The sequence below is a fragment of the Rhododendron vialii genome, chromosome 12a (assembly GCF_030253575.1).
Source record: "Rhododendron vialii isolate Sample 1 chromosome 12a, ASM3025357v1".
NCBI classification, from domain to species: Eukaryota; Viridiplantae; Streptophyta; class Magnoliopsida; order Ericales; family Ericaceae; genus Rhododendron; species Rhododendron vialii.
Window position 1 is genome coordinate 1,978,107 of NC_080568.1, and position 18,822 is coordinate 1,996,928.

The 18,822-nt window shown below is 38.1% G+C and overlaps 2 protein-coding genes across 11 annotated transcripts; one reads left to right on the forward strand and one right to left on the reverse strand.

Annotated features, from left to right (window-relative positions):
- Positions 1-4,405: 4,405 nt before the first annotated feature.
- LOC131311850 (uncharacterized) lies at positions 4,406-10,925 on the reverse strand. 10 transcript variants are annotated; one of them, XR_009195619.1, is made up of 11 exons: positions 10,639-10,918; positions 10,461-10,542; positions 7,159-7,308; positions 6,893-6,990; positions 6,609-6,806; positions 6,419-6,519; positions 6,224-6,299; positions 5,571-5,813; positions 5,419-5,473; positions 4,775-4,858; positions 4,406-4,688 (listed from the first exon to the last, which is right to left on the reverse strand). XR_009195619.1 is itself a non-coding variant. In XM_058339446.1 (8 exons), coding segments are annotated over exons 1-7 (375 nt in total). In that variant the 5' UTR covers positions 10,701-10,925; the 3' UTR covers positions 4,406-4,688; positions 4,775-4,857. The 10 variants fall into 10 exon arrangements, 2 of the variants coding, with proteins under 2 accessions (XP_058195429.1, XP_058195430.1); XR_009195618.1 differs by having other exon boundaries at positions 5,419-5,813; positions 6,609-6,763; positions 10,639-10,920; XR_009195617.1 differs by having other exon boundaries at positions 5,419-5,813; positions 6,424-6,519; positions 10,639-10,917.
- A 4,669-nt stretch (positions 10,926-15,594) lies between these two features.
- Positions 15,595-16,585, forward strand: LOC131311852 (uncharacterized). Its single transcript, XM_058339448.1, has 2 exons — positions 15,595-16,228; positions 16,324-16,585. Exons 1-2 carry the CDS (start codon positions 15,738-15,740, stop codon positions 16,436-16,438), a joined length of 606 nt encoding a protein of 201 aa, XP_058195431.1. The 5' UTR covers positions 15,595-15,737; the 3' UTR covers positions 16,439-16,585.
- The last annotated feature ends 2,237 nt before the right edge of the window (positions 16,586-18,822 follow it).

Sequence of the window (18,822 nt, forward strand, 5' to 3'; positions counted from 1 at the left end):
AAAAACTTTTTAAGAAAATTGACCGTCCGGCACCACATATATCATCTTTGCGGAACTAGAAATGAGCCCTACAAAAAATTCTATGGATGTTTCGCGCTAATTTCCTCTGTCTCGTTAGACTTTTCGTTAAACTTGGCCCCGTTCCGGAACTCATTTTAAGAACTTATTTTTTAAGAAAGCAATTTCAAGCTCAAAAATAATGTGTCTAGCAATATGGATCTTATTTAATAGAACTTATCAAGATCCCTTATACGGTGCAAAAAAAAAATATTTTTTTTTATTTATATTATTTTTGAGTTTAAAAATGTGAAATAAGTACTTATTTTTTAAGAAGGTGTTCTGGAACGGGGAGATCACATTCATTTAGTCATAGCTTCGTGAAGAAATTAACAATCAAGTTCAATGTTTACTTTCGATCGGTCCTTTTTCCCAAGGAGGTTGAAACTTGAAAGATGGTATGTTGATTGAGAATATCTTCTTTACGGAGGTTTTCGTGAATCTCATCCGTACAAATTGGATTTTAAAAAAAAAAAATTTAATTTTTCTCAAAAAAAAAGTTTCATCAAGATTCGGACCGCTCAGAACATTTTTGGAAGGTCGCAATTGATTGCTACTGTAAAAAATTTGTTCACGACTACATATAATCAACACACTTGCCAAAGAAATCAAAAGTAGAGTATATAATGAGCTCGGATTAAATCCAAGTCCTTCGTATCAAGATGAACGGTCGGATCCATCACACTACATCACGTAGTGCGGCTGCCGCATTACAACAACTCCCAATCCTATAATGAAATCCAGTTGCCACCATGAAGGGAGTTCCTCGAGCTAGGGTCCTTCTCTCCACTGGAAAAACCCAAATCTCCATTGGACTCCTCTCCTGCCTCGGAAAACGGGAAAACGGTAAGATGTACTCTACTTTAGCTCATTTACCAATGAAAAAAAACAACGAAAAACTATTGGATTAACATAGTGGGTGTAATTTTTCGGTGCCGGATGAGTATATTTTACGTGTACCCATCCGATACCTTCTAGTAGAATTAAAACCTCCCATTCAAATGGGATCCAACGCAACATCTTCCCTCTTGCCCTCCCTACAAAAAACGTAGCATCTTCCCTCCAATCTCACACTCCACCATCACCACCCGGCTTCTCTCTCTCTCTCTCATACACACAAACGTGACACCCAGCAAATATTACTGGCCTGTACACGATGACGGATTCTTCAATGGTAATTATTATAAAATCACGGCTTCTTATTTTTATTGTAGGGATGTAAAATGAGGGCTTCTTACATCCCTTTCAATGACTAGAAGGATCGCACAAACATACACACACCGCTGCACCCGTCATTGATTTTACATTTTCAATATTGGGATGATGGGAATCCTACAAATATTTCTTTCCAAAAAAAAAAAAAAAAAAAACCACTTCTGGAACGAAATGATGTTTGTGCATATTTTGTGTTTGTTACGGATTTTCGATGTGTACAGTACTCCTTCCCGAGCCAACATCATATCGACGTGGGAACTGGATGACAGAGTCAGAATAAGGTTGATCGGAAGTGGTTTTGACACGATTAAAAAACTCCAGCAGCCGCTTAGGGTAGATTTGGGTTTAATATCTGCTTTAGTAATTGAGTGTTAGTATGATTTTAGGATCGGAAGAATTGTTTTTCTTTTGGTAGCGAGGATGTAAAACAAAACATTGTCTTTGGGTTGCAAGATACATTAATTGTTCATAACAGGTTTTCGATCCGATTGATGGAAATCCTGTCACGGGAAAAGAAGTTCTTTACCCAGAGGATGTATGTTTGAGATTACTGGGCAAAACCAACCCTAAATTTAAAACACAAAAAGACGGAACTAAATCCTTGTGTGGCGGCGTAGTTTCTGAAGAAAGAATTTATGCATGTTCCGCCAGATGAAGACTTGTCTAAAGAAAGTTTTGAGTTTTACGTGCTGGCATATGCATTGTATGTCATCGGGTCGATAATAGCACCTGATGGTTCCGGTGCCCACGTTCCCCTTTTTTTATCTTCCGCTCTTGGAAGATATAGACAAAATCAACAGTAACGCTTGGGGGGCATCCCTTTTGGTGAACTTGCACGTTTCGATTTGCAAGGTGGGGAATCCTAAACCTGGGTGTATGCTCGCAAGCAGAGAAGGCTTAATAGTTGGGATGTTATAGGCTCTTTGTGATGCCGTCGCGCTCTTATCCCTTTTAATCATTGTATTGTATGTTACAGGCGGATACGGATCCTAATATCCTAATTTGGGCGGATCCATTCGGATTCAGTTCGGTTGCGGTTCAAACAGCCCAATGTAGTTTTGCTTCAAGTGGCAGCTTCATGATATATATGTTTCAACTCTCTACTAGACTAGTAGCTTAGCTTCAAGTGGCAGCTTAGTGCTAGTTATTGCGGCAGCTTATGCTTTATCAAGCTTCATGATTCTGGACGTTTTGGTGGTGTATTGAAAGTGCTAATGCCTTTTTAGTATTGATTGGTTACCAATTGTATTCGTTTTGGATCTCAAAACTCCTGCGCACGGTTTTCAATGAATTTTATGTATTTATCTGTCTCCACTCATTATCCCAAAAAACCTCTCTCAAAACCCAAACCGAACAAAAAATTTAGGCTTTATCTTGGATATTTCAAAAAATATTTGGGTAAAATTCTTAATTTTTAACTCTTTCGATTTCTCCCATCGAGATGAACCAATGATCCACAAAAATTTGACATAAAATCAACTAATGAGAAAAAAATTTGAACATGAACAAAAAGCCCAGAAAAAAAAATAAAACTATGTGAAAGGGCACCTTAGCTTGTTATCTAGACTTAGCTTGTCTAGTTTGTTCTCTTGTATTGTGGGTTGATTTCTTGTCGAACACTTTATCTTTTGGGGGGTCTTCAGTGGCATATGATTGTTGAGATAGGGTGTCAAACAGCTGAGATGTTATATTCTCATTGTGATGCTGTCGTGTTCTTGTCCATTTTAATCATTAACTCTTACAATTGACTAATAAAATCCTATCCTTTTTTGCTGTTAAAAAAAAGCTTGCCCTGGCCTTGTTATGATATTTAGGTGGGATTTTACACCAGCGATACCTAGCTACATTTTTTTCTTGAAGAGGAAAACTACCACATAAGACTACTTCAAGGAACACCAAAACCGTTGACTAGAGAGGGGTAGGAGGACCCTCTTAAGCATACATACTTGACCTAAACTCCCGATGTTGAGTGGTGAGTGGAATTACTCTCTTACCCTTCTGTGTTAAAAAAAAAATTAACACCAAAACCAACTTAATTGAAGCTTAGGACACAACTCCCTCCCTAGATCACTACCCAGCAGTAAGGAAAGAAACAACCAATCTAATTTGGGGGGAAAAAATTCCAAAGAAAGATATGGTTGAGGTCCTAGAGGTCATATACAGAAAATAAAGTCTATTCTCATCAACTCGCCTATATCTTTCACCAATAAGTCTAAAGACATATAATTTCGCACATACAGTTGAAAGGCCATAAATTAGGGCTGCCCAGCAGATGGTTCGAACTATCCCAATTGAACCGTTTGTGAACCTACCTGAAGTATGTTACGGATGGATACGGATCCTAATATCCTAATTTGGGTGAATCGATTTGGATTCAATTCGGTTGCGGTTCAAAACTGCCCAAACCGACCAAACCTAATATGCTAGTAGTTTAGCTTCAAGTGGCAGCTTCGTGATATGGTTCAACTCTCTACTAGACTAGTGGCTTAGCTTCAAGTGGCAGCTTAGTTCTAGTTACAGATTGGTTACCAATTTGTATTCATTTTGAGTCTCAAAATCTCTGCACACGATTTTTAATAAATTTCCTCTATTTATCTCTCTTTGCTCATAATTACCCCAAAAAATCTCCCTCCAAACCCAAAATGAACAGGGTTCATTACTATATAACCAATTTGTGTATTGTTGATTGTTACCAATTTGTAGTGTTACTGCATTAGTGTTCACTACAACAAATTTCACATTCTATAGCATGCGAAAAACGCTATAGAATCATAAGATAGCGTTTCTAGAACGCTGTATTAGCCCATGCTATTAAAAGTCCTAGATATACGATAGCGTTCTTTTGCCCGCTATCTATTCCATATTTTTAATAGCGTTCTTCGCCCGCTATGTATTCTATATCTTTTATAGCATTCTTTGCGCGCTATCCTTTTCTACTTTTTACTGCATGCAATGAACGCTATTGAAAGTAAACAATAGCATTTAATGAATGCTATATAAGCCAATTTTTGGCATTTTTTTAAAATTCTATAATTACCAATATACTAGTATTTTTAAACAAAATCATGGTAATTTCATTTAGAAACAAAAATGACTTATTCCATTCAACACCAACTAATACCACACGTCAATATACAATAAACAACTTAACCATTGAATAAAGATTCATTACATTAGCTTGGAAAACAATTTCCCAAAGTACATAAAAGAGACGATAAAAAAATAACATAAAAGAGTCCGACTAATTAGACTCATTGAAAAAAACTAATGTAATTCCCCTTTCCTGAAAATGTAATCATGTACTGGGCTATAGATTTCTTTACTTGAAGATTATCTTGCTTATACCCTTTTAAAACAGAAGCTGGAACAGGTGTAGCACTCCCATATCTTGCTGTTGCAAGGAATGCGCCAGTAGACTGCAAATAATAAGAACGAGATTATGTCTAACCGAATCCATATAATTTCACAAGAGTCCTAAAAAAAAATTTGGTTATGAGCAAACCTCAAGAGAAGCAGCCGTCATTGTGAAAGCTTCACCAGCTTGAAAAGTAGGTCTCCCCCATTGGAATGGATAAGGAATATAAATCTGAAATGGTTAACAAAAGTATTCTCTATAAGAAGTTGACGAATACGTCTGATTGTTAAGAGTAGAGAGTAGTAAAACAATAGGAGAACTCAGATATCAAATTCTAAGTCGCAACCCTGCAGTTTATAAGCCTACAATTTCGAAGTAATGATCTGAATTGAAACATCAAGGAATCTAGTTATGATCTCTTAAAGCTCAAATAAGAATTTTTCAGTGTTAGAAAATGTGAAAGAAAACAATATATTTTCAAAGGAAAAAATTTCAGCACCCCTGCACGGAGCAATGCTACAGGGGCTCTCTCCACCGCACAGGAACCCACACCTATGTGGATCCCACACTATTGTGAAGCTGGGAGAGTCCCTCGAGGATTCTGGAGCACTCAATAACCTCTCTTTATCAAGAAGCTCCAATAATGAGTCCTTTCATAGTTTGGCTCATGTTATTAAGAAGAATAATGCGAACTTTTCAGATGCATTAGGACCAAACAAACAAAGCTTATGGGATTCCTATCTATTTCTTATCATAAAAAAAAATAGGTGGGAAAAATGATTAGATATTACCAAGGAGCTCCAGTAATGAGGCCAGTGCGATCAATGCGACAACTAGCTTGAGTGGCTGCAGAAGCGTTATGATATACACCAGTTGAAGTGAGAATTTGCGCATAGCCCCATACGAATGCAACAAAGAACAGAAGTGCAAATCAATCACATACACGTCTCTTTGTTTTTGCTTTTGCATAATGGGGAAGATATTGCCAAATCATCACACAAATTTCAGTTGCATATGGAAAGTCAGTTAATACAGTTACTTTGCTTCAGAGCGATGCATTTACACGAAAAACCAAGAAACTTTCTCAAATGCATCATTGAGCAGTTGACAAACAACAATTACTTGCCTGTGAGACGATAACCATTAGAATTAGCTCGGGGATCCCAATTTCGACACACTTTGCCAGCTACAAGGAAAAAAAACAGAGAAGGAAAAATAGTTCTATAGCAAAATTTGCCTTTTGAAAATATAAAGAAATATCAGATGCTACCAATCCCTCAGTGACACAGGAGGCAAAACCATATTTCAGTTCCATAGTAACTATGTACCTGAGCAACAGTAAACAAACTTTATTCAACTCACGTCATGAATTCATAGTGACAAAATGCCAAATTTTGGAGGTGGGGTTGGAGAGGAATGATAAATCTTTACAAATAAGTTGGATCTTAGAATTTTACTCCCTTCGGAAGGGCCTTTTACTTTATTTTTCAGAACTAAAGATTGAGTAAGGGAGCAAAAATGAAGTTGCTATCAGGTCTAAACTAGAAAAGCCAAGATTAAAGACAAAACATGTGTTGAAGGATCATGGAATCTTACCATTTGAAAACCAAGATAGTATAGCCCAAGTCCAGCAAAAGTCATGAGAGGAACCATAGAAAGAGGGGTAAGAAACCTGAAACAAATGAGAAATAGATCCAAAAATAGAAATCTGTCAAAAAAATTATATGAATAAGCAAACAGTTTAGTTGTAACTAAGCAACGCAAAAAAATGTTGCAAGTTACAATAATGACCTTACAACATTTCTCCACACTCCTAAGAAGCCGATAAGCATCTAGAAACAAGAGGCAATAATGAGAGCACCCTACATACCTCTCATTGTCCTTTCAAACTTCTAAAAATCATCGAAAAGCCCAAAGTCAGAAAAACAAAGAATTGCTACGACAAGGAACTAAAAATTTAAAGAGACATACAAAGACTAACATGATATGTGCAGTAATCTCCATTGGGCTCCGGAGATGACAAGTGATATCTTCCGGCATGTAGAATGGAAGTCATGGGAATAACAAATGCGTATGAACCACCGATTACTGAGGGAAGTCGGGTGCCAAATAAGGACTGCATTAGTGTATTTAGTCCTAAAACAAATAGTAAGGTCTGTATCACCTTGGCCATCTCAACCTGTAACAATGAAAAGACTCCATTAGATCGAGTCACTAGACAAAATCAAAGAGAGATGATGAACAAAAGAAGAATGTATTGCTTACATTACTGCCTCCCATTTGGTTTACAAACATACTTGGAATCAAGACAGTTGTACCTAGGGTCATCAGATAATGCTGGAACATGAGAACTACGACTTCCACTGCATTAGGGACAGAAAAAACTATTCATCACTAAAAATTGCAACTGGTCAGTAATAATTTACATCTTGACTTTCCAATGGACAAGGGGAAAAATGTTGACGAGAGAGAGAGAGAGAGAGAGAGAGAGAGAGAGAGAGAGAGAGAGAGAGAGAGAGAGAGAGATGAACGTCATAGAGGAGGACTATTGATGCAATATTGGACCCCTGGGAGCTATTCCATCCCTGGGCGTGGCTGTATGTCCTCCATCTTAGCTCCATTGTGGACACAACAACAGCCACACTTGCAGCCGCCGCTACTGTCGCCATTGCCACAATCACCTGCAAACATTCCTGGAGCTGAGATATGCTTGCAGGGCAATAACAACTACAAGGCTACTTTGTGATTCTCTTGTACCTCAATACTGTGAGAAATTTAATAGTAGGAAACTAATACCAACTTTGTAGGATATCGCATTTAATAAATTATACCCTTTCTGCTTCTTTGACGAGCTTTCCCATAAATCTTTAATTTTTTACAGAATTACTTTTCTAAGGAAAATGAATCTATTAGTACTTTTGCCCCCATGAAATGGAAAACATTTGTACACTTCACTTGACAGAGACAGAAGAGATCTGACAAGAGTACATAGTTATCAAAAATAAATAAATTCAAATGACTATGTACACCTTAGAGTACCACAACACAATATGTCACATAGAATCAAAGTTATAAGTTAAATACACGTGTATCATGTTGAAACTATCATACATACTTTATATAGTTAAGTGAAGAAACTAATTCTAAGACAAGCATGCATCTGATAATGATACCAATCATAGAACAGAACATTAAGTTCGGAAAAAAAGTGTCTTAAGTTGTCACTCTTTAGTCTTTAATCAAAATTCTCCTAGGCTCTTGGAAGATCAAGATATTGGTTAACAATGTTAACTAACTTAATTAACATCACTAGTGCTCTGTTTTTTATGATTAGCTAATGATGCGCACCCAATATTGTAGATATTTGGTGCGACTAGTCCCATTTTATGTTGCTTTAACTTGTATTTATCTAGCTTTTATAACGATATTGCACGTAAGGTGTGTTTTTAGTGTTTTCAGGTAAAACGTGCAAATAAGGCGCATTTCAACGCCATGGATGGCCCAAGTGCTTCCAAGTACCCGAAGACCCTGTCGGCCCCTTAAAATCTGTCTAAGTATGGAAAAATGACTTTCAGAAAAAGTATCGATTCTCGAGATTAAAAATGGCGGTAATTAATCCTTGAATTTTTGTAAGAGTAACTACAAAGTTACAAGGTTTTATTTGAAGAGCAAGGTCATGTTTTGAGCCATTTTCTCTTGCGAAAAACGTGCAGATTTCCATTTTACACTAAAAATGGGGGGTTGACATTTTGATTTAATTGAAATCTTCAAATTCTGGTAATGCCATTGTTTCCAAATGGGGGGTACTTTCTTATTTTCATTAAATAAATTAAAGTAAAGAAAAGGTAAAAGAAAGGTTTAAAATGTAGTCTTTACTTAAGTTTAGAGAATGAAAATAAGGTGCTGAGATGCTGTGGAAGTTGCTGGGAGCCGTCGGGTGCCAAGTTCTGGAGGCTGACTTGAAGAACCAGAGATAAGCTCTGCGTATCGATACGGATTAAGCGCTGTATCGATACGCGTTGGTTATCTTTCCAAGCAGAGAGTCCCGTATCGATACGGCCATAATATGTATCGATACGGGATTGTTACGGGAGATTGGCCTTTTCAGCTTAACGATGTGGTATCGATACTTTGCTTATTCTGTATCGATACGGAGAGCTTCCGACCAGATATTTTGCTACTTTTTGGACTTTCCATTTATGGAATAGTTGCTACTTATAGTATGTTTTTAGATATTTGAGGAGAGAGAAACCCATTGTGTATAAATAGGGATCTCCTCTCTCCCCTTTGTTATCTAGTTAATTAAGAGCTTTTAATTTTCTTCCATTAATGTTCTTTCAAGCTTTTCTAGTGTAATTCCTTAAGAACTCAAGTAAGTAATTCTCGTTTGTTAATTTCTCGTTTATTAAAGTTGTTCCTACGGACTAGATCTTTTATAATATCAAGTTTGTTTTCGTTTTCATCGGTTAAAAGTCATGTCTCGTTTTTATGCTTTCTTTCATGCTTTAGCTATGTGTGAGTAGTTGATAGGCCAAGTCTCGGGGTAATCTTTCCCGAGTACTTAGGTGGTTATTTGGTTCTCAAACCTTCGGGCTTAAAATCTTGGTTTTCGGAATTTCATGAACCTAACCTTTTTGGTCTAAGCGAGGCGTGTTAACTCCTTGGTATGAAGTTTAGTCAAGCGGTCTTGGCGAGCGACATATTGAGGGCTCGTGGCCCCCTACGTGTTAGATACATTAGCAAAAATAGGTTGATTCAATTCCGGTTAATCACATCTTTTGATAAACGTAGTCATTAAAGCTAAATTCTCCGGGCGTGAGCACGCGGTCGTGGCTCTCGCCTGAGTTAAATTGAGAACCGGTAACATCCTTTGTCAAGGGTTAGACGATCCCTAGACTTGCCTCCTTTTAGTTTATTAAGCGTTATCCTAGTCTTTTGCCTTGGCAATTTTCATCGTTTCAAAGCAAAACCAAGTTGGCCGTCTTAAACGCCACAATCCACCATATAAAATCTACATTCCGATTAAGCTACATTCGAATTCTCTGTGGGTACGATCCCGGACTTCCGGATATTATGCTACCGACGACCTAGCCCTACGCTTGGGGTATTCAACCTTATATTTGAAGGCGAGGTTTGAAGGCGAAGCAGCTAACATCACTGTTCTGTTTAGAGGCACAACAAAAGAAGACATTTTTTTTTCCTTTCACAGAAACCATCTTGTATCATGCTAATGTTTATGCTTAACCATAAAACTCGTGTGAATTAGAACCTAAATAATCTGTTATCCAGACATATTGTGAACATGATAATTTACAACTTGCTAATGTTCGATACCTGCCAGATTAATTGTACTTCGGCCCCTGACTCAAGTAATACAATATTTAGCTCTAAATCTTCCTTACGCCAAAACCAGAAACCGTGTATCACATCTATATTGTCTTAGATAGTAAACTGTTTCGACAAATATGGAACAAACTAAAATAGAAACACAGCTTTGCTCCTTCAATTTGTTAGGGATATATATTACCCGTTCCAAGTTCAAAGTATAGACTGCTATGAATAGTTTGGAATGAATCAAAAAGCCCCAAAATCTTTTCCGAAACAAAATGTATTCCCCTACAAAGACCCTAGCCTCGTATCTGGGCAATAATCAAGAAAAAAAATCAAAACAAACGAGTCTTTGCCTTAACGGGTGCAAAGCCCAAAGTAACATGACATTAATCGGATGAAAGGAAACATATAAAACCCCTAACGATCTTCTTGTGTTTTCTGGGCAAAATCGTACTGAATATTAAGCCCTAGTCTGTAAGAATCGAGGAAAATCAAACTCAACCTGTTTAGGGCTTCTCTGTTCGTTGATTCTTTGCCTCAATTGGTGCAACAGGTTTGCTTCTTTCTGTATACAAATTAGGGATCTAGCATAAAAAAGAGAGAAAAAGAGGGAAATCATACAAGGAGAATATTTGATGGAAGAACAACTCACGATTGAAACCCAGAAGAATCGAACTCACACTGATATCTGATACAAAGTGAATAGAGAGGAAGACCAGTGCAAATCTGTCGATAAACCCATCTGAACCGAACTCACGCTGCAGACCTCTTGACGACCTAATGACTGAAATATTGGAAGAGATTGAAATATTTTGAGGGAAATCGCACCCAAAATTTAGAGATGGAAAAGGGGAAAAGAGAGTGGCCCCGAAAATTGGTAGAACGCTATGGTAGAGTTAACGAAGACGCTGTTGTTTTCTTTCCCCTTTTGTTCGTGTCTCTCAATGCCAGGAATGCTATTATTGCCTCCCCAACAATAGCATTTTAAAAAGAATGCTATCAATTTATGCTATTAAAAGTGGTGTAAGCAGGAACGCTATTATTGTTTCCTCTACAATAGCTTTTTAAAAAGAATGCTATCAATTTATGCTATTAAAAGTGGTGTTTGTTGTAGTGGTTGATTGGTTTTGGTTTTTTTGATTTGGGTTGGTTCTAATCTTTTGATAAGAGGTCCATTTACTTCATGCCCAAACAGCATCCGAACCGACTGAATTGCACAACGCTCACGGACGGGCATAGATGGGGAAAACGGCAAACCGCCACGAGCGCATCGGTTTGGGAAACCGAACTGCCCAAAACCAATCAGCCGCAGGCAACCCTACCGTAAATAGGTGAAAGTGCTGCTTCACTAATATTTTGGGGACCAACAGTAAAATTAAGCCGATGGATATATATCCCCCTTCTAGCCGCTACATATGATAAACCTCTAACAGATGTTTCAGAAGAAAAGGGTAAGGTGTTGGGGGAATTCAGGGGCGGAGCTACTGTCACGCCCTCGATTTTTAACTTAAATTAATAATACAATTTGAAATACAAAGTCCTCACAATCGTATATACATTACCCCAAAATACAATGCAGTTTCCAACTATCCACAACCTGGCCTACAAATACAACTTTTCAAAATAGGAGTTTCATAACAAACGGTTTGTTTTACAAGAAATATAAAGTACTCTCCAAAAATAGCTTCACTTGATATTGCCAGCATGCACTTCAAGCACTCCATAACCATGACCTGCAATGAACCTGAAATGGTAGGTTGAGCAAACACTGCCCAGTAGAGTATTCTATGCTCAAACTATATGTAAATTTGATGAATCATGCACCATGAATGAGTGTGTATTGACAGATGCGCCCAAAGTTTGAATGATTACCAACGAGCTGCACTCTTTGATCAGGGGATTCTAGACTTTACCAGAACGTCACTAACCGTTTACTCCTCGGACTAGATACATCAATGAACCCGCATCCATCCACCTTAGTCTACAATCAATATTCTAAATCATTTTATTACTCTTCGTACAATATTACAATCTTTCTTGTGTCTACAGTCATCATCTTCAAATCCCTTTATTATATTATCTTTCCTTTTAATAAGATATTTCCATCCATAGTCACTAGGGTCACCTCGGGTCTATTTCCCTCGAGCGCAAGGTCACCCCGAGTCTATTCCCTCCATAGCAATAATCAGTTGGGTCACCTCGGGTCTAGTTCCCTCGGGTCTTTTCCCTCAATAGCAATAATCAGTTGGATCACTTCGGGTCTAGTTCCCTCGAGCGCAGGGTCACCCCTAGTCTTTTCCCTCAATAGCGACCACTTGGGTCACCGTTCACATTTTTCATAATCGTCATCGTTTCATAATCAATTTCATCATCACTCTGTCAAGTGTGCCACAAAACTTTAATCAACCATTGCATAGCTCTACAAATGTGCAAGTCCATACATTTTCATTAATTTACCCATTCGCATCAGACATAGCGTATTAAGCCTATATATACATAATCCTACAATACTCTATACATTAGTTTCTACACTTGAACCTCATAGGACGGGGGCCAAAAGAATTGAAAGACTTGACGAGTCGTGAGGACACTAGTTATTATATCATCTCAACAGTTGTTTCACAACATCGATTTTCACTTCAAGCATTCTAAACAATCTACCAATCCACCACACGTCCTCACCGTACGTCTAAGTACACTCCTATACTTTCACATACCACATATCAGCCCACGTCTAGACTCTGTGATGCCCGATCTTCTAGTTTCTATACTTGGAGTCCGTAAAACATATACTAAAGGAATCTAAAGAATCCTACGAGTCGAGAGAAAACGGATTGCAAGACTACTCATCGGGTCCCTAGACATGTTCAAGTATATCGTTCGTATTTCAATGTGTAATAACGTCCATTTTTCATTTATTTACACAACGAGTTTATTTATGTCTATCGGACACCGCTCTAGTGTGAAACAAGTAACACTCTTCAAAACACTAGAAAGAATGCATAACCAAACCCATTGGAGTCGATGAGAAATTTCAAAATGTGATTTGGAAGATATAGGAAAGCAGCTGAAAGATACTACAGTAGCTCAATCTCCTATCGGTAGGTGAATGAGTCCTACCGGTAGAACTTGACCTACCGACAGAGATTGGAAACTGGAAACTGGAAGGCCAACATTTGAACGAAAACTTGAAGGCCAACATTTAAATGAAAACTTGACCTATCTATCGGTAGGTGAACAAGTCCTACTGGTAGAACTTGACCTACCAATAGAAACTGAAAACAGGAAGGCCAACATTTGAACGAAAACTTGACCTACCGGTAGGTATCGGTAGGTGAACGAGTTCTACTGGTAGAACTTGACCTACTAGTAGAAACTGAAAACAGGAAGGCCAACATTTGAACGAAAACTTGAAGGCCAACATTTGAACGAAAACTTGACCTACCGGCAGGTGAAAAGCTCCTACCAGTAGAAGTTGAATATGTTGAGCAACTTTTGTTATTGGAAAATTTCTCAATCGTCCTACCGGTAGGGAGAGCAACTTACAGACGATTTCAATAGAAAATTTTAGGTTTCGATCCAATCTTAATAACAACCGATACCAACTCGAACAAAGCATAGAAGCACTCAAATAACATATAAAGAGAGGTAGAATTTCCTACCTTAAAGGTTTTGAGCAAAACCCGACCTTTTGACCAAGTCAACCATAGCTCCACGAGGTCCGATCACAAATTTTCTTGGATATTCGAAAAATCTGTACTCCGTATAGCAACTTTTATTCTCGGACCTTGTCCGGAATCACACCTTAGGTAGATGAAATCGAAGAGAGAAGAGAGGAGGGAGTTTTTGGACCGAGAGAAGAAGAGAGAGAGAGTGAGCCGAGAGTGAGGGAGAGAAAAATGGGAGTATTATTCTCTCCTTGGGAAATAAAAGAGGTGGGGGGAGGAATCTCCTGCTCTCGCACCACACCCTCATACGTGCACCTTTCGCATAATCACCCCTATATCATTCCACGAATATGTTACACTGAATATTTGCACCGTCTATTTCAATGGGCCGTACGAGATTTACAAAAAAAAAATAAAACATACAGCCCAAAAATATGGGTCTCTACACCTACCTTGGGCCCGGGGTGGCCCCGGAGCTTCAACTCCCTCCGAGCCTCTGAGTTTTAAATTTTTTATTTTGTATATACCTAATTTTAAATATTATTGATAATTATTCATGTATAGCCATTTATAATCTTAATAATTTTGGTTTGATTTGATAAAAAAATTTATTTTACATTCTCATTTCTCAATTTTTTCCATAAATAAAAAATACTTACGTGATTGTTGAAGTTGCCTAAAGAAAAAAAATAAAATGTACTATTGATATATTTTAACTGCATTAGACTAGAATCATTTTAATATACAAATGTAATGTATTGAAAAATAAAATTTTTATAATATAATAAGTATATGTTTCGATAAAAAATATATGTCTATTAATCCGGCCCCCCTCGGATCAAAATCCTAGCTCATTGGGGTGCTTTCCTTTTAGAAGCTATATACTTCTCATAATCACCCGTACATTTTAACAAGTGCACATGGACCATGGCATGGCATCAATAGTTTCGAAGTGCAGTGTTCAAAATTTTGGCACATTTTACACATGGAATACGAACTTTTCAATGAAGTGATCGAACATGCAGTATTTGGCAACTGTCACTTCGACTTCGCGGCCAGTTTTCACGTGAAGAATTTCCTTGCGATCGCGGTTGATACAATGTTATTGCCCACATATGATGTGATACCACTTATCGCTCGAACACAAACTATCGGGTGTGCATAGTGAACCTCATCAAGCAAATAAAGTGGCGAATTTTACGACTACTTCCGTGAGGGAAAGGTGCACTTTCGATCTGGATGTACATCAGACGGACCCATTGGTCCTTTTTTCTTTTCCGTAGTTACAATCACTGGGGTTGGCTTGAAACTTTTCCTCTAGCATTGCTCGGTGTATGTTCGGCAATAAGACAATATGCACCTAATATTTAGGCGAGGCCGGGCCAAACCTAAACATCCTTGAAAGAAATAAAATGAGTTTCAATAGACACACATGTTTCAGATGTTTCAATGATCACCATGTGTGTATTCGGTAGATTCGGTTCAAATCCTTGAAAGAAATAAATGGTTGAAGATGGGGACACTTTAGGAAATATAAATATTTTAAATGAATGTAAAGAGTAAATTGGGGTTTTAGAGAAATTTTACGTATCCCAATTGAATAGCTAATTTTTTTTTTTTTTCCATTCGTTAAACATAATCTATGCTATCTTAGGAGACTTGAGGGAGGGAAATGAGACTTACGAGAATCGAACCTTGCCCAGATGCAGATGGGCATAAGACCTCACCATTGAGTTGAGGCAGCCAAATGCGCCTATGGGTCCCCGATTCATGTGAGTGAATGATCAAATCAAATGGGTGCAAAAGGGTCTTGTGGACATTGCAATTTTTAGTTCCAATGATCAAATTCGTTGGCAAAACTAGTTCAACAACTATCCAATCACATGGCAACATGTGGCAAAAGGGAAAAGGCTCCTTATTTCTCAACACGTGGGCAACTTTGTGTCTATTTAAAGAACAAATCATTTCCATGAAGTGCAGAGTGTGAAGTGTAAACACACCCCTTATCCTATCGATCGAACTTGGCTTCAACTTACCATATACTTGTTCCTTCCTTCCAGTTCCATTATTCTTTTGATTTTGTTGAGACACTCTTCGCGTTCTGTTTAGAAATGGCATCAGAATTGCCAAATTGTTTGAGTTCTTCGACCGGTATAGATGCACTTGACGAATTAGACGCCACAGAAATCGACGAATCCCTTCTGAGAGACTTACTAGAAGAACTAGAGGAGGATGAAGAAGTCAAAAATGACCAAAACAGTTGTAGTACTTGTGCAGTTCAACCTACAGAAGCTACCGCTATGGAAACCGTGCATCCGGGGATGCTCGGTTGCGATGAGTTCTCGGAGCAAATAACCAGGTCCCACGTGCACGACTCTTTGTGGCTCGATATCATGGAAATGGATCCACCATCACCAATGATAATGAATGAGATGATGACGACGATGTGGTATGGAGAGTCATGTGTGGAGGAGGGGATAGGTGGAGGAATGGTTGATTTTGGGGGGAATGGATCAGAGGAGTCTCATCTCTATCATCATGGAGCTTTATCCATCGATAATTATGAAACTCCTTATGGCTTCTTGTGGCAGCATGACAACTTGTAATGTTGTTTTCCTTTTATTTAGATATGGATTGTTCTTAAATCTATCGAAACCTTAGCCGATTGATGATGTTCTTTTTTTAATGGAGGAACAGCCCTACAGCCAAACTACTATATGGTCCTGACTGCGCAACTCAAACCTCCAGAGGAGCTAGTGCAGCCATGGCCCCCACATGCATACTGCTGGGTACTCATCTGATGGAGAATTAAACTCTAGACCTTGAGGAGTACTTCCAAAGCCTGAATATCTGCCCGGGGCAACCCATATGTGTGCTGATTGATGATGAAAAAACAAAATGATTTCCTGCTTAATAAATTATGAAAAGTCTAAAGATACGAGTATGACTTATTTACGAAGCCGCTGTAAAAATATAATTTACGAAGTTGCTTGATCTCAGCCGTCCATTTTGGCATTGGACTGGTCCAATTTTAATGAAACTTTTTCCGAAGAAAGTTTAATTTTTCCCCAGAAAAGTTTCATTAAAATCCGGACCATCAAATATACTTTGGACGGCTGCAATTCACCCTCGTAAACTACTATTCACGGAAAGCTCCGTGAATTAGTTTTCTCCTAAAGATACACATTTGCACCTCACTTGCACTCTGTGCGGGTCCCCTAGTTCATGTAAGTATGCATGTATGTAAGAGTGTGTGTATAATGTATCTGTTGCTAGCATGTTGAATAGTAATTTATACTATATGTCAAGGTACATCTTTGCTCTAATTATTTGTTCTTTTGAATTGTGAAGTTCGTACCATGTTCAAAAAAAGAAAACTACATAAGTTGTAAAAGGCATTCTTGTTCAGCAAAGAGTTGAAATCTTGGACAGAAGATTTCTTCAAGAACGAGAGAGAGATTTCATTGCCCACGTCTAGTACACTTCTGCTATGCCAATTCCAACATTAATTGAAATTTTTTGTACACAATGAGAAATCTCCTTCAGGTGAAGCTGTGAACACGACGGTTTACTCGTTGAATAGATGTCCAAGTCCAAACAAAGGCTCTCGCAAACAAAATCCCATTCAAAGATTGAGCATTTAAAGTTATCAGATTGAGATGATTTTTCCCTGGGGCATTTGAAAAAACATTCTACAATTAATTAATGAACGACTTAGATTGTTTTTGTAGAAACATATAATAAGCCTAACATTGCGATCTGCGTAGAATCTGTGCGGTGAAAATCTGGGTCCGAAAATCTGTGTACAATACATAGCAACTCTGTCACGCCCCGCCCTGCAAATGGCACCCAGAGTGGGCCCGAGTCAGTGCGGCCACGTGGCATTCCACACAATAGACCACACCACACTCTACAACCAATCAGAATACAATTTAGCGGAAGACTTCTCACTTAAAATACAACCAAGTCAATGCCAAAACCTCAACTCACAAGTTATAATAAATACCCCTCTCTCCAATTAATTACATAACATTTAGGTTAGCTTCTAGACGAATCAGCTACGCAACAATCTAACCAAAGACATCACCCGACGCTAGTCTCAGCACTCTCCAAAGCGTTGACCAGTAGTGGACCCACTCTAAGCCACCTGCTACCTGGCAGTCCAAAAAGGAAAATCAGAGTGTGTGAGATATAGAAATGCTCAATAAAATGTCACAATACCCAAAAGAATATCAATAAGAATATTCACCACCAACATAACTGCAATATCCATATGAGTACATTAGTTATAACTACCACATCTGCCAAACATAGCAATATTATCCAATAAACAACCACATAGCAATAACTGAATCAACGACAGCATGAATATAAATCACATAAGCATGTAGTGACACGTCTGCCACATCCCATGTACCCAAGGTATTGTGTCCCGCACACCAAGCTCCCATTCACCCTAAATAGAACAGCACGGCACACGACAAGGTGTAACTCACTCCACAAACCTTATACGGGTACAATCAACATACACCAATCATGCATGCCAGTAACTAAACCAACCATAGCATGATGCAGAACCAACATGTTAACATCTTATTGAAGATATAAGATATCAAACACACTCACCTGTGAGTCGACCGAAGTATGCCAACTTATGATTTTGGCACCTCCTGATTACTCAGCTCGTTACCTAACCACACGCTTAACCGTATTAGTAATAAGTTCAACGAACGATCAACACAAGAATAATAAGCTCATAAGGAACTAAACAATGGCCAAAGAATAACACACATGAAGTTCAAACACAACAACACTCCCAAAATAACAAGACATCCTACAACCAGCCTGTCTTTAAAAGACTGTAGCATTTTATAGGATCAAAGTTGGGTCATGAAACCATCACCATTAGAAAGTAGACTTTCAGTACACCATTATCGATATAGAGTTTGTCCTAAATAGATTTCGAATGACAAAGTTACGACTGTCCAAAGATGCACACTTAGAAACACAACTCTGCAGTTTCTGCAGAACAGCCTGTGATCGAATGCTCATTAAAAATCACATACTCAATTTTTTCCATTAATTCTAATACCAAAACATCACCAATTGATCAGTGTTTAAGACTCATGAGAACCCATAGCCAGTAAGTACATTTAACTATGACAACATTGATGAATAACATAGCTCCAAAACCTG